Below are 13055 nucleotides of genomic sequence, written 5' to 3' on the forward strand. Positions count from 1 at the left end.
ACAGTCCTGTGGCTATCGCACTGTAGATTTCCACCTTTATGTTAAGACTCACACAAAGCTTTAAGCAGTGGGGTGACATGATTCAGTATGCTTTTTTCTTTTCATTGATTGATTGATTGATTGATTGATTAAGCGCGAGAGCAAGCAGGGGGTGGGCAGAGAGAGAGGGAGAGAGAGAATCTCAAGCAGGCTCTGTGCTGTCAATGTGGAGCCTGATGCAGAAGCTTGAGCTCAGGACTGTGAGAACGTGACCTGAGCCAAAATCAAGAGTCAGACACTCAAGTGACTGAGCCACCCAGGCGCCCTGCAATATTCTTTCTTAAGGATCACTTTGGCTCCTGATGGAGAATACAGTTGAAGGGGAGACCGGTTACCGAGGATTAGAGTTGTTGAGGTTTGTGATGGCAGAGAGAAGGGGAGGGATTCAAGTTTCTGTCTTGAGGATGGAGTGACCACGGCAACAAGGAGACGAGGAGTCAAGGATGAGCCCTGGGTGCGTGGGTGCCTCTGGACAGTGGAGGTGCCCTTGTTCTAGACAGGGGGAGGGGGATAGCCAGATCACAAGTCGCTCTGAGATGCTGAGTAGTGACGGGGCACGTGGAGCTGGGTTTCGGGCAGAAGCGAGTCCTGAAAATGCAGGTGTAGGAGTCATCACCTCGGAGGTGGGGAGTCAGATTTTTCACTCTGGGGATGAGTGAGATTTTCTAAGGAAGAGATTAGGGAGTGAGAGAGAAATGGGGCTGGGTTTGAACCACCTAGTGGAAAACCAGGATGGTGTGGGGTCAGCGCCAAGAGAAAAGGTGCTTCAAGAGGCAGAAGGCAGCCAACAGCATCAGTCCTGCGAGGGCTCGATGGAGTTACTGCCATGAACGTGGGGGCACCCAGACCTCAGTGGGAGTAGGATGCCGACCTGAGTCAGCCGCGGGAAGACTGGCCAGGACGATGAAAGGGGGACAAGCCATCAGGCCGTAAAGTCCCGTCTCTGGGGCTCTGCCCGTGAGGCGACCTCTCCAGGTCACACAGAAAACAAGCGCTGGACGTGACCCAACCCTATGAATGGGCAGGGGATAAATAAGTCCTTCAAAAGAGAAAGCAGCCGCCCAGATGACTGCGGCTGATTGGGGCGCAAGTTTCTCCTGATCACGAACTAGATGACTCCATCCTCAGGACTTTCCTGATGGAAGCTGCTCCACTTGTTACAGCAGCTTTAAAACTCTACCTCTAAAATCTCCTGCTTGTCGCCCTCTGTGAGCCCCACAGCCTTTGTACCAAAATCAAACCACACGTCTCTCCTCTGGGATCCAGAAAATGCAGCACCACCTCCCTCTCTTAAGGGCAGAGCTGGCGTGTTTTGGTGTTTGATGGAGGCCTCGCCTGTGCTTTTGTTGGATGTCACTGTGAATGCACGCGGTCCCCAGGAGCCTGGGGCAAAGCTGCAGCTGACAGTGGTCCCGGGAAGATCCATCTTCCAGCCGGCGGCTGACTGCTCCTGGTGGTTAATGGTGGCTTCAGCGGTTGCCTTCTGGTCCTCGGCTGCCGTCACCTGTCACATTAGCATCTTGGAGCGGAGACAGAGACCTTCCTCTGCATTCTACACCATCTGGCTTCAGGTCGCCGTTTCCTTGGCGTTCCTCCCAGGACCCTCCCTCCCGCCCCCCGGGTTTGCTGGCTGGTGAGGGGCTGCTACAATCTGTCCGTTGCTTGTTGCTCCTGTCCAGGCTCCGTGTCCAAAGGACGCGAGGAACTAACAGGGGAGCACGGGACGGTGCCAAGCATGAGGAGCGGGGCGGGTCCACCAGGCTCTGCCAGGCAGCGCTGCCTTGGCCAGCAAAGGTGGCTCAAGCTGGCTTCGGGTGACACCTGACTTGGGCTTTGACACACTGACTCGCTCATCTCTTCCTGAGTAAATGGTGAAACGCCCATGGGAGAATCACCCACCGGCTGGGGCTGGGAAGCATCAGAAGTGTCTGACACAGGGGAAAGACTTGGGTTTGACTTCTGGAAACGTGGGAGAATTTCTGAGAGCAGCCACAGGCTCTCAGCACGGCTGTTTCCAGGCCGGTTCACGCGACATCCAGTGAGGGAGAAAGGCCCCTGGCCATCCCCTGGACAGCCTAGCCCGAGGGTCCACTGCCACAGACTGCGGCTGGTCTCTGTCCACACCAGCCGCTGCCACTAAGAGGCCCTCGGGTCGGGGCACGCCAAGAAGGAGCCCTGGCAGGGTCCCTCCGCCAAAATCACCAAACTTCTGATGTCCTGACGGATCCAATGGGCTGCGACCAGAGCTTGTAATGAGATTAAGATTCAGAGAAGCTGGGCATGAACTCAAGCCATCCTGCCCCCTGGTCAGATGGCAGCTGACTTCATGCCCCTATTTTTAGTTTACTGGGAATATCTGGCCTACATGAGTGTCCAGCAGAACTGTTCCACCCCACTCTCCAGCCCGACCGCAGGACACGACCCTCCAGTGTCCCCATCTGTCCGGCTTTGGCAGCCTCGGGTGTGATTCAGTTTGCCGCAGGGCTCAGGCGTTCCTCTGAAAGCCCCTGGAAGTTGGAGCTGACTGCCTGCTCAACTGCTATAGAAAATTCACTTGAGGATGGAGCCCTGCTAAGGAAAACTGGGGAAGGCAATCAAGGTCACTTACCTTTGATTCCTTCTTCTTGATTTTCTGAGGTAGACACGGTCTCTGAAGAAAGACAATCTGCTTGGTGGATACATTCCCCTCCCTGTAACACATGCAGAGTGGAGAATGAGTTGTTACACCTGGTGGCGGTAGGGGGGGGGGGACCCCAAGCCTCACAGATGTTTCTGTCCCTAACTTTGTCAAGGCTGGCCACCCGCAGAAAGGAAAGCTGCCACCAGACAGTGAGAGGTCAGGAATCAAGCAGCAGCCCCCTCCCAGGCCATCCCCGTCTTGCTTCCAGAGGGTTATGCTGGAGGCTCAACAAAAGCTTTGTGGGTGTCCCTGCCATACCAGCTTCGTTGCTGGAAACTCCCCTTCCTTCCCTCGATGTGGAATAACAGCTGGCATCTTGGCCAAATGATGATACACTGGCGTCTTTAGTGAATCTCAAGAGGTGGGAAGCCTCTTCCAAATCTGTCTTTGGTAATGAGCCATGGAGAGGTCAGATTGGCCCGGGATGGGTGGTGAGCTCTGCCCGCCGGCCAGCCTTTACCGAACAGCAGGCACAGAGCCTGGCTGAGCAGAGGGGAGGGCCGTGCGCCCGATTCACCCTCGCTGGCAGCCCTCGCCAAGGCAGCCCTCGCCAAGGCAGCCCGGCTCCTGCAGGCGCAGGTGAGGGGCGCTCAGGAGGGCCGCTCTTGTTTAAGGCGCAGTGAGTGCGCGTTCCTCTCGGACCCCACAGAGCTGCCTTCAAAGATGGCAGACGTGTTTGTGAAGGTCACTGTTCTCAGCCCTGCCTCCTTCTTCTGATCACTTTCTTAAATCTCTCTTTGCAAGTGTCTTCTCTGCTGAGGCAAGCGTCACTGCATGGAATGTCAGAGGGGAAGGTGGGAGGAAACGAACGTATTTTGTGCTGGGGCTGGGCTGGGTGGTTTCACACACCATGGCTCGTTTAAGCCTCACCACAGAGCTCCAAGGAGTGGAAGCCCACCGCCTTCACAGTCAGGACACAGAAGCTCATTTAAGGAGCGGGCTTGGGATCACACAGCGAGGCTTCAAGCTCAAACCTGCCTGGTTCCATGTGCCCCCCACTCCACCACGAGGTGGCATGTAGGGCACAGGGAAGTAGAGGACTGGGGTTCGGGTGGTGACTGAGCAGGTGTGAGATCTGAGATGGAGACAGAGACACCTGTCAGCACCCTCTGGGTTTAGAGAGCTGGGGCTTTGCGTGCAAGTCCATTCTCATCACGACTCTTGTCCTCTGGAATGGGTGGTGGGGTAGGCATTCTTCCCTCTTACGGACAAGGAAACTGATTCAGAGCAGCTCTGGGACTTGACCAAGACGGACAGTTACCAAGTGGCAGGCTCAGGACTCGGGTTCAAGTTTTCAGGCCACAAATGCAGGGTTCTTTCCACCCCTCTGCATCACCCCATACCCACAGGAGTCTTGGCCATGAGGCAGCATGGAGGCTCCCAAAGTCCCAGGGCCCAAAGATGCTGCAGACTAGCCCCCCGCAGCGTGCAGTGCCCCACTGTAGCCCAGTGTCAGGAGGGGGACATGATGAGAGCCCAGATGCGTTCAGGGAGGGACCCTGGAAGGCACTGATCATCACCATCATTCTCACCCTCAGTCTAGGCTCTGCGGCTGCACCGCCCTGCTGTCCCCCCAGATCGCCAGCCTTGCCTCACGCTGGCCATCACCCTGTGAACACGTAGCAGGACTCGGGGAAGGTGGGACAATGAGGGTCACGGGAGGGGGCATCCCTACAGGTCAGCAAAGGGGCTGCCTGGCCTAGGAGAAGTGCCTGACTATGCAGACTGAGGTGCTAGTTAGTCCCAGGTTCTGCCACTTACTGTCTGTGTGACCTCAGGTATGTGACAGAGCCTCTCTGAGCCTCAGTTTCTTCATCTGCAAAATGGGAATCCTATCTATGCTTATAATCCCACAGGATAGTTAGGAGGATTAGTTTAGATACACCCAAAATACAGATGGAAGGCCTTTCAGGGTTAGTAACACCAGGACCAGCCCGTGAGCTGAGGGGACGGTGGGCTGAGCTCAGGTGGACAAGTGTCCCTAAATGTGAAACTGTAAGAAGTGCCTCAAGCAAGGGGCAAGACTGCAGGTCTTTACCTCCTCTTTGTGGGACTACTGACCAGGGCCCAGGGCTGTGATCTTGGCTGAGTCCCTTCAACTTCCCTGGCCATGTTGCCTCAGCTTAATAAAAGGATTCCACCTTCTAGGGGTTTTCTGAGGACTAAATGAAATTTTACACGCAAGGCACCTATCCAGGCCAGCACAGGGCACACAGTAGGGGCTCAATTTCTTTTGCACCTCAAAGCCCTGGGGCCCCTCAACCCGGGGGCTCATCTTTGACATGCCTGGCAGTAATGATTCACTGGCCAAGGCTCCCCGTGTGGGAAGAGGGGGGCAGGGGAGTGCTCTGTGGGGGTGGTGGTTAAGAATCTGAAATCCTGGTTCTGTCACTTCCTAGCCAGAGAATCGGAGTGACTCCACTAGCCTCACAGACTTGTCACAGGATTAGATAAGTTATGTGCATGAAGCACTTACTGGGAACAGTGTGCAGCACAGAGGAAGTGTTGAATAATGATAAGAAGAAGAACAACGATGACTATTATTGTTACCTGGTTGTCTTGACAACGGGAGTAGGTAGCACACAGGTGAGCTGCCAGCCATAGGCCGCCAGGGAGTTCAGCAGGGGCACGTAGTCTGTCTGCACCTCGACACCCTGGGGGAGAAAGGCCACTGTGAGGGCTGCGGTCGCACCATGTCAACACCTGAGTGACTGAGGGGGTGCTGTTCAGTAAAGAGGCGGGGGGCGTCCTGCAGCCTGGAGGCCCGGCTCCAACGACGCTTAAAGATTTCAGAGCCAAACTGCCAGCATGGGATTTCTTGCTGGGCCGCAACTCAGTCTGTGCAGTCGGCAAGGAATTGGAGCCAAAGGATTAATGCATTCATTTGGGTTTATTCTTGTCTGGACAACTAGCCTCCTGTGAGTTTCACTGGAGAAGTGCAATCACCTTGCCTCAAAGCCATATTCATGACACCACACACTGGTGATTTCGGAGTGTGTCGTGGGGCATTAGACGGCATTTCATAAGTGATCATGTCGTTAGCATCATCCAGTCATGGCAGCAACAACACACACACACACACACACACACACACACACACACACACACACACGTGTGCTCACGCACACACCTGCACACAGGGAGCTTCACCTGTTATACATCCTGCCATAAAGGGATAAATGAGTGCTGCCTGTGTTTTCTGCGTGTGTCTGAGGGGGCTAACTTGCCTTTCAATTTAAAAACTCAGTCCTGCCACCACAGGGTGGGGGGCGCCCTAACTAGAGGCCACTGCCTTGGGTTCCTCATGCTCTCTCAAGGCAGCAGGCCTGATGCCTTACTCCTGGCTCCTCGCTGACACTGGAAGGTCAGCCCCCACCCTGCCCTGTGTGTACAATGGATTCCCAATCCCTGTTAGACTGGCTTCTTGTAGTTGGCCTCAGAACATCTCAAACCTGTGTCCAGACTCTTTCCAACTGAGGCAGCCGTGTGGATGCATCCGGCTAGTATTTCAGAGTGGTGGGTACAGAGGTAAATGAAGGCACGGTCCCGCTGCTAGAGGTCACAGTTCACAGAGGCAACAGCACCCACATGCAAGTAATGGAAATACAGAATGGCCTACTGGCAGGGCCACGAGGCTTCGAAGGTCAGCAGAGAGGAAGGATACCAGCCATGGTCAAGGTGGGCTTCCTGGGACCCAAGGGCCGGGCAGAGAGTTGACAGATGGAGTGGGGGAAGGGGCATCCGGGGGGAGAAAACTCCAGCATATACTACAGAAGGCCACATCGGGCCTAGAGCACCGAGGAAGGTGGGCTTCTCTTGAGGGAGGCACTGCTCAGAAGGGAACCATTGGTGGGAGTGGCTGTCCTGCTGGAGGCCTTTTGGAAATAGAACCACTCATCTGGCTGCTCTGGGCTAGGGGGCTGGAAGACAGATGAGCCCTACCTCTTCAAATGGCTTTTAATTTTTTTTTAATGTTGATTTATTTTTGAGAGAGAGAGAGAGCGTGCGTGAGCGTGCAGGTGCAAGTGGGGGAGGGGCAGAGAGAGAGGGAGACGCAGAATCCCAAGCAGGATCCAGGCTCCGAGCTGTCAGCACAGAGCCCGACGTGGGGCTTGAAGTCACAAACCGCAAGATCATGACCTGAACCGAAGTTGGGGTTCGCTTAACCGACTGAGACACTCAGGCGCCCCTCAAATGTCTTTTAAAACTCCTGTCACTGGGCACCCATCCCACCATGGCTACCAAGCCACCTGAACTCCTGGCAACGAATTTATCCTTTGGGAGCCTGTTTCCTCAACTGTAAAAAATAAGTCTTGGCCTCTGACAGTGGTTCTCAAAGTGCGGTCTCTGAGCCAGCAACATTGGGATCACCTGGGAACTTGTTAGAAATTTAGAGTCTTGCAGACCGCCCCCTCCCCGGAGACCCACCAGATCAGAAACCTGGGGGTGCGCCCTGGAATCTGTTTGAAGGAACCTTCTCAGTAGTTCTGATGTGGCAAGTCAGAGAGGTACTGCCCAGAGAATCAATTAGTTCTCTTCTGATGACAGTGAAGAGACTGCAATTCTATGGCTGAATTCCATCAGTTGTTACCTCCGAGCTAACGTTCCCCATCCTTCTCCTCTTGAGAAGGGTAAGTAGAGGGTTCTGAAAGGACCAGACCTGTAAGGGATTTGGGGCGAGGAAGGGGAGAGAGCAGGGGAGAAGGGGAGTGGAAGGATGGGAGGCTAAGGAAGGGGAAGAAAGGAAGGGCCTTAAAGGAGGGGGAGCAGGAAGGGAAGGAGGGAAGGGAGGAAAGGAGAGAGGAGCACAGGTATAATCACTTGATGGGGGGAGGCGGTCAGGAGAGAACCCCGTTCTGACCCCTTCTCTGAAGCCCCCACCCAGCCAAGGGACGGCAGATGACCCAGTGACACCCCTTTCCGCCCAGCCCCCTGGGCACAGCTAGCTGCATCCCTCCTGCCAGGCATGGCCCTCACCACCTGCTGTGGCTGCTTTATCCTGACAACCCTGCCCCCATCTCTGCATTCCCGATTTCGAGAGGGGAGGGAAAAAGTGTTAAATCCACACTCTCGAGCTTTGCGAGGTTATGATTACTTGGGCCTATCAAGAATAACCTTCCCACTTTATCAAGCACTGTGACAAACCCGCCACAATCAGACAGTAGCCATGGCAACCAGGACAAGCTTTGGCGCCTCACAAAGCCCTGAGTGGCAGAATGGAGTCCTTTTATTAGTGACTGTGCCCTGGCCGGCCGGGTTCTCTCCGGCGGGCACCCAGCACAGCAAGACAATGGACAAAACCCCTGCTGAAGCCTGCCTGACCTGCTCAGACAGGCCTCGCACGGCGGCCTCTATTTTGCTCTGTTTTATTTCATTCTGTCACTATCTTAAAGAGAAAGACAGCAGGATTTCTCCCCAACAGTTTTTCCCCTCAGGGTAGGGGATGTCAGCCAGAGGGTGCAGAAGCAGAAAGACTGAAAGGAAAAGAGAAAACACAACAAAACATAACCCTGCTTGACAGAGCTGACGGTTCAATCTCAAGTGTTAATGTCTGGGCGTCACGTGGTGAGTTGAAAAGTAAAATACAAATGGTAGGGGGTGAGGTGTCCCACTCTGCCAGACTCTCCCACTCTATTGGGGATGGTCTTGATTTAATTAATGTTAAATGTGATTTTCTGTAAGCATCTATCAAAGCCTGTTTGCATATTATCAATACTGTACCAAGACGGCGTTTCTAGAATATGACATGAGCCCCATGCAGTCAGTGCAAGAGGCTTTCAAGTCCATTAGCTCAGAAAGGTGGTAGAAAACCTATCCGAATGGAGGCTCCCTTTGATCTGCTTTTCTGTGACACTCCAGTGAGGACAGAAAAGCACAAACAGCACTCCAAAGACAGCCTGCTTATCAAACGGAAAGGCATTTCTTTCTGGAAGTCGGAGCACAAATTTTAATTAACTCTCCACTCTCCTGTGTGGATCCGTAATCTCTGATCACACCTGGAGTGCTAAAAAAAAAATGGAGCATGTCCTGTGGTTTTTCAACGTGTATAAAAGGAATTCATTTGTATTTATGGCTCTTTTTTCCTTTGTTCCCTATAATTTCTCCAGTGGTCGCAAATCAACTAAGGAAACAGACATTGAACACAACCTTCCCTTACCCTCCAAAACTCGTGACAACAGAATGCGGAGTTTACTAAGAAATGCCTCTGTCTTTTAATCATTTTTAAAGACCTTCTGTGCAGGCAAGTAATCAGGAGGTAACACACTGGTCCAGTGAGAAAGTTTGTATCCTGAATGTCAGCCTGCTCTTCTCTTTTCTCCCGTTTCAATCTGTGGAAGCAATCTGGGAGAAACGCAGTTGCAAAGAAAAGACTTGGCCCCTTCTACATGACTGAAAATGAAGAGCGGAATTTAATTTCCCATAACTGAAAAGTGTGCAGGGCCAGCTCTAGGATGCTGTCTGTACCCGAAAACAGTGACTAAGGAATGTTTGCCTTTGTTCCCCAAAGCCTTTGGGCTGGGCCCTCACCTTTCATGGAGAGGGCACGTGAAGGCAGAGCCCTGCAAAAACACGTGTGTGTCTTTTGTAAAATTGCTGCCAAAACACTGATGCCCAATGCTTATTGGCATGGTACGTTTATGGGAAATAAAGGCTTAGCATTCCCATACACTTCTCTTCCTGTTAGTGCCCCAAATGGTCATAGTGTAATTTTAATCAAATCAAAAGTCAGTGTTTGTGTTATTACAACTTGGCAAATATTGCTCAATGCCGGGTCAGGTAATGCGCTGTGACTATGCCTTCTTTTTCACACGAGCCTTCATTTTTCCTGGAGTTAATCATGTCCTCACTTTTTTTCTTCGTGTGTCTGGTTGTACATGAACCCATCACAAATTTATTCCATATGCTCAACGCCTCTATTTTATGCCCATCAACAAATATCCCATGTGTCTAACTAAATACATTAGTTCTATTTTTTTCTCCATCAGAGACATCACTCCTGGAGCTTTCTGAACCTTTGCTCTAATCCTGGTCTGGCTGCTTTCCATGCTGGGTTCTTCTCCTACTGCTATCTAAGGCTCCTTCTTGGTTTCCTTCACATTTTGTTGGAGTTCATCCTCCAGTGGCTAGGAAACAATGTCCTGGAAGTCATTTGAATCCATGAGTTCATAAACATGTCTTTGTCATCATCCTTAACTAACAGTTCAAATACAGAAGTCTGGGTTGAAATCTATTTTTCTGTTCCGATTTTTCAAGGACTGCTCTACTAGCTTCTAGAGATCAGCCCTGCTATTGCGAAATCTCTTTTGATTGCAAATACTTTGTAACCTGTTGTGCTTTGTAAGATTTTAGGATATTTTTCCCCATGAAGTTTCAGCTTTTCACAATGTGCCTTAGTGTGCGTTGTTTATACACAAAGGGCTGTATACACTTGATGGCCTTGCCATCTGAGGATTCTTGTCCTTCAGTTCTGAAAAGTGTTCTTTTATTTCCCCTTGATAATTTTCCCTTTCTCCATTTTCTCCCTTCTTTTTGGATCTTCTAGAAGTCAAAATGGAGGATTGATATTTTCATTTTATTATCCCTCCCCATCTTCTTACTCTTTTTATTTTACCTCCTGAAAGATTTCCTTTACTTTATTTTTCAGCCTTTTTATTACCTTTTTAAATTTCCTGCAGCCCTACTTTTTAAGACCCCAAAGCTGCAGAGATGGGAGCTAGGGACCTTACTACCACATGTAAGGACTTTAAACCAATGCCCCAAATTGTCAGCTCTGCAGTTCACTCTGCACCATTCCATGGTCATTTATGCTTTGGAAACCAGAGCCTTTCTCATGTTCTGCAAGAGAAAATGGCTCCTTGTACATTCAGGTTGTGGTTTCCTGTGCTTTGTTAAACAAATTAGCATCCCTCTACCCACCTTCTATTTTCTAAAAATGTGTTGAAATCATTCCTCTTCTACTTCTCTTCTTCCAATCTTTTTGTTCTTATGGATACCTCTATCTATCTATCTATCTATCTATCTATCATCTATCATCTACAGTCAGTTTTCATTATCCATGGGAGCTTTGTTCTGAAATGCTGCCACAAGAATTACTGAATACTCTGAACCAATGCTCTGGGGGAAATACAGAGTTGGGTTCCTGTGAGATATTGATGACAATATCTCATCACCTGATCAGTGCAGAACCTTGTTTTATGTGTATTTCTGTTTAAAGACACCTTGTTTACTATATCTTGTTGATCACCTTTGAACTCATGGACAACAGTGCTAGAACTCAAGCCTGAACAAAACTTACCTAACACATGTGTTTGTTCTGTAAGCCACATCATAGCCTTCTTGTGCCTAGGAACACCAGATAGCACTTCAACATTAGGCTTGGGGCCACTTTAAACAGCAAAAGTACCCACGAAAAGCACAAAAATGTGAAAAATGTGGCATTAAGCAGACTCCAAAAAGGACACTTGTTTATAGTAAGAGAGCTGAAACAAGAAGGCAGAGATCACCTTAGCTGGGAACATGAATTTTGGCAACGCAAGGTTTTTTGGCACTCTCTATGCCTGCAAATGATAGTGAAAGCACCAGGAGTATTGATTTGGGGATTATAAATAAATTTAAGCAAGTAGGATTTGCAAATATAGAATCCATGAATAATGAGGACTGACTCTATCATCTGTCTACCTACCTATCTACCTATCATTGATCATTTCTTTTGTGTCATTTCACTGGGATTTTTCAGAAGAAAGCAAAATTGGTGCCTGTAGCCAACTCCTCACATTTAACACAATTTTATTATTTTAATTTTAATGGCCCTACTGGAAGTCTTTCTAGCTAGCTTAGAATCTGGAAGCCATAAAGTAAAAATAAATTTGGTGACATAAAAACTCTTCTGCATGGCAAAAGACAAACTAGGTAAAGTCAAAAGACAAAAGACAAGATGGGAAAACATTTGTAGCTCATATTACAGACAAAAAAGAAAGAGTTCCTTAAATGTGACAAGAAAAAAAAAATCCGGTAATCCAAGCTTTAAAATGCATACAGATAGGAAGAGAGTCACAGAAAAGGAAATTCACATGGCCATTAAGCACACAAAAAACCCACCAAATCTCACAATAAGAGAAATGCAAACTAAAACTACCAAGATAGATATTTTCACCTATCATATTGATAAAAACCCAGAAGTTTGACAACCACTTCGTTGACAAGACTGTGGGGAAGCAGGCATTCTCATACATCGCTGGCAGGAAGGCAAATTGATTCAACCTCATGAAGAACAATTTGACAGTATCTCTCAAAACTGCAAATACGTTTACCCTTTGACACAACAATCTCACTTCTGGGAATCGATCCTGTATGTATAAGACATGACAAATGTACAAAGTTATTCACTGGAGAACTGTCTGCAATAGCAAAACCCCGAAGATTACTCAAGTGTCCATCAATATTAGACTTGGTAAATTAAATTGTGTTTGATGCACATGATGGTTTGGGGGTCTGGGTACGGGCTGATCACGTGTTGAACTAAGGCACGCAGGACAAGGAGGACAATGAGGAGTGAATTCCACTTTAGACATGCTGAGTTCAAGGGAGAATGAAAGGTAGGTTCAGGAGGGAGCTAGATGAGATGGGGCCTGTGGTAGAAAAGAATATGCCTACTCACTCCCCCAAATACGTCTACATCCTAACCTGTGGGGCCTGGGAATATGTCACCTTCCATGATAAAAGAGATTTGGCAGATGTGATGAAGTTAAGGATCTTGAGATGGGAAGATTATCCAGGTGGGTTCAATGTCATCAAAAGCATCCTATGAAGAGAGAAGCAGGTGAGGGTAAGGGAAGGAGGTGGGGGTAAGGGAAGGAGGTAGGGAGTTGGAAGCAGAGGCCAGAGTGACTGGCCTTGAGCAGGATGGATTCTCTAAGTTGAAAAGTCAAGGAACAGATTCCCTCCTACAGTTTCCAGAAACCACGCAGCTCTCCCAACACCTCGACTGCAATTTCTTAAAACCCATTTTGGATTTCTGACCTCCAGAAGTGTAAGAGAATACATCTATGTTGTTTTAAGCCACTACAGCAGCCACAGGAAACTACTAATACATCGTTAAAGGCAGGGAGAGGTAGGATGAAAACAAAGAACAGGAAGGGACACAGCTAACGCTCGGATGGTTGCAAACTCAAGGAGCCTTGAGGTTGGCTGAGGACAAGCTCGCCTGGTGAGGAGGTGAGCAGAAAATAAATAAAACACAGACCAGATGGGGAGAAATCAGCTCTTGAGCACCCAGGGTGGGAGACGGGTTTAAGGAGAAAACTTCACACCATCAAACGTCATAAGAGGGCAAGCA

The 13055-nt window shown here is 49.6% G+C and overlaps 1 protein-coding gene and 1 long non-coding RNA gene across 5 annotated transcripts in view; one reads left to right on the forward strand and one right to left on the reverse strand.

The window, feature by feature from the left end:
• RFTN1 (raftlin, lipid raft linker 1) overlaps nt 1–13055 on the reverse strand; it is a 213859-nt gene that overhangs the window by 8259 nt on the left and 192545 nt on the right. For all 4 annotated transcript variants that reach the window (XM_078432384.2, XM_078432381.2, XM_078432382.2 and 1 more), the window contains exons 8-9: nt 5270–5373; nt 2648–2729 (exon numbers count right to left, since the gene is read on the reverse strand). In XM_078432384.2, the coding sequence (XP_078288510.1) occupies nt 2648–2729; nt 5270–5373 (186 nt within the window). The remainder of the gene's footprint in view (nt 1–2647; nt 2730–5269; nt 5374–13055) is intronic.
• On the forward strand, nt 7916–8919 carry LOC132683067 (uncharacterized). Its single transcript, XR_009612037.2, has 2 exons — nt 7916–8284; nt 8827–8919. It is a non-coding gene; the product is annotated as an uncharacterized LOC132683067 (long non-coding RNA).

The sequence above is a fragment of the Panthera onca genome, chromosome C2 (assembly GCF_046562875.1).
Source record: "Panthera onca isolate mPanOnc1 chromosome C2, mPanOnc1 haplotype 2, whole genome shotgun sequence".
Taxonomy (NCBI): domain Eukaryota; kingdom Metazoa; phylum Chordata; class Mammalia; order Carnivora; family Felidae; genus Panthera; species Panthera onca.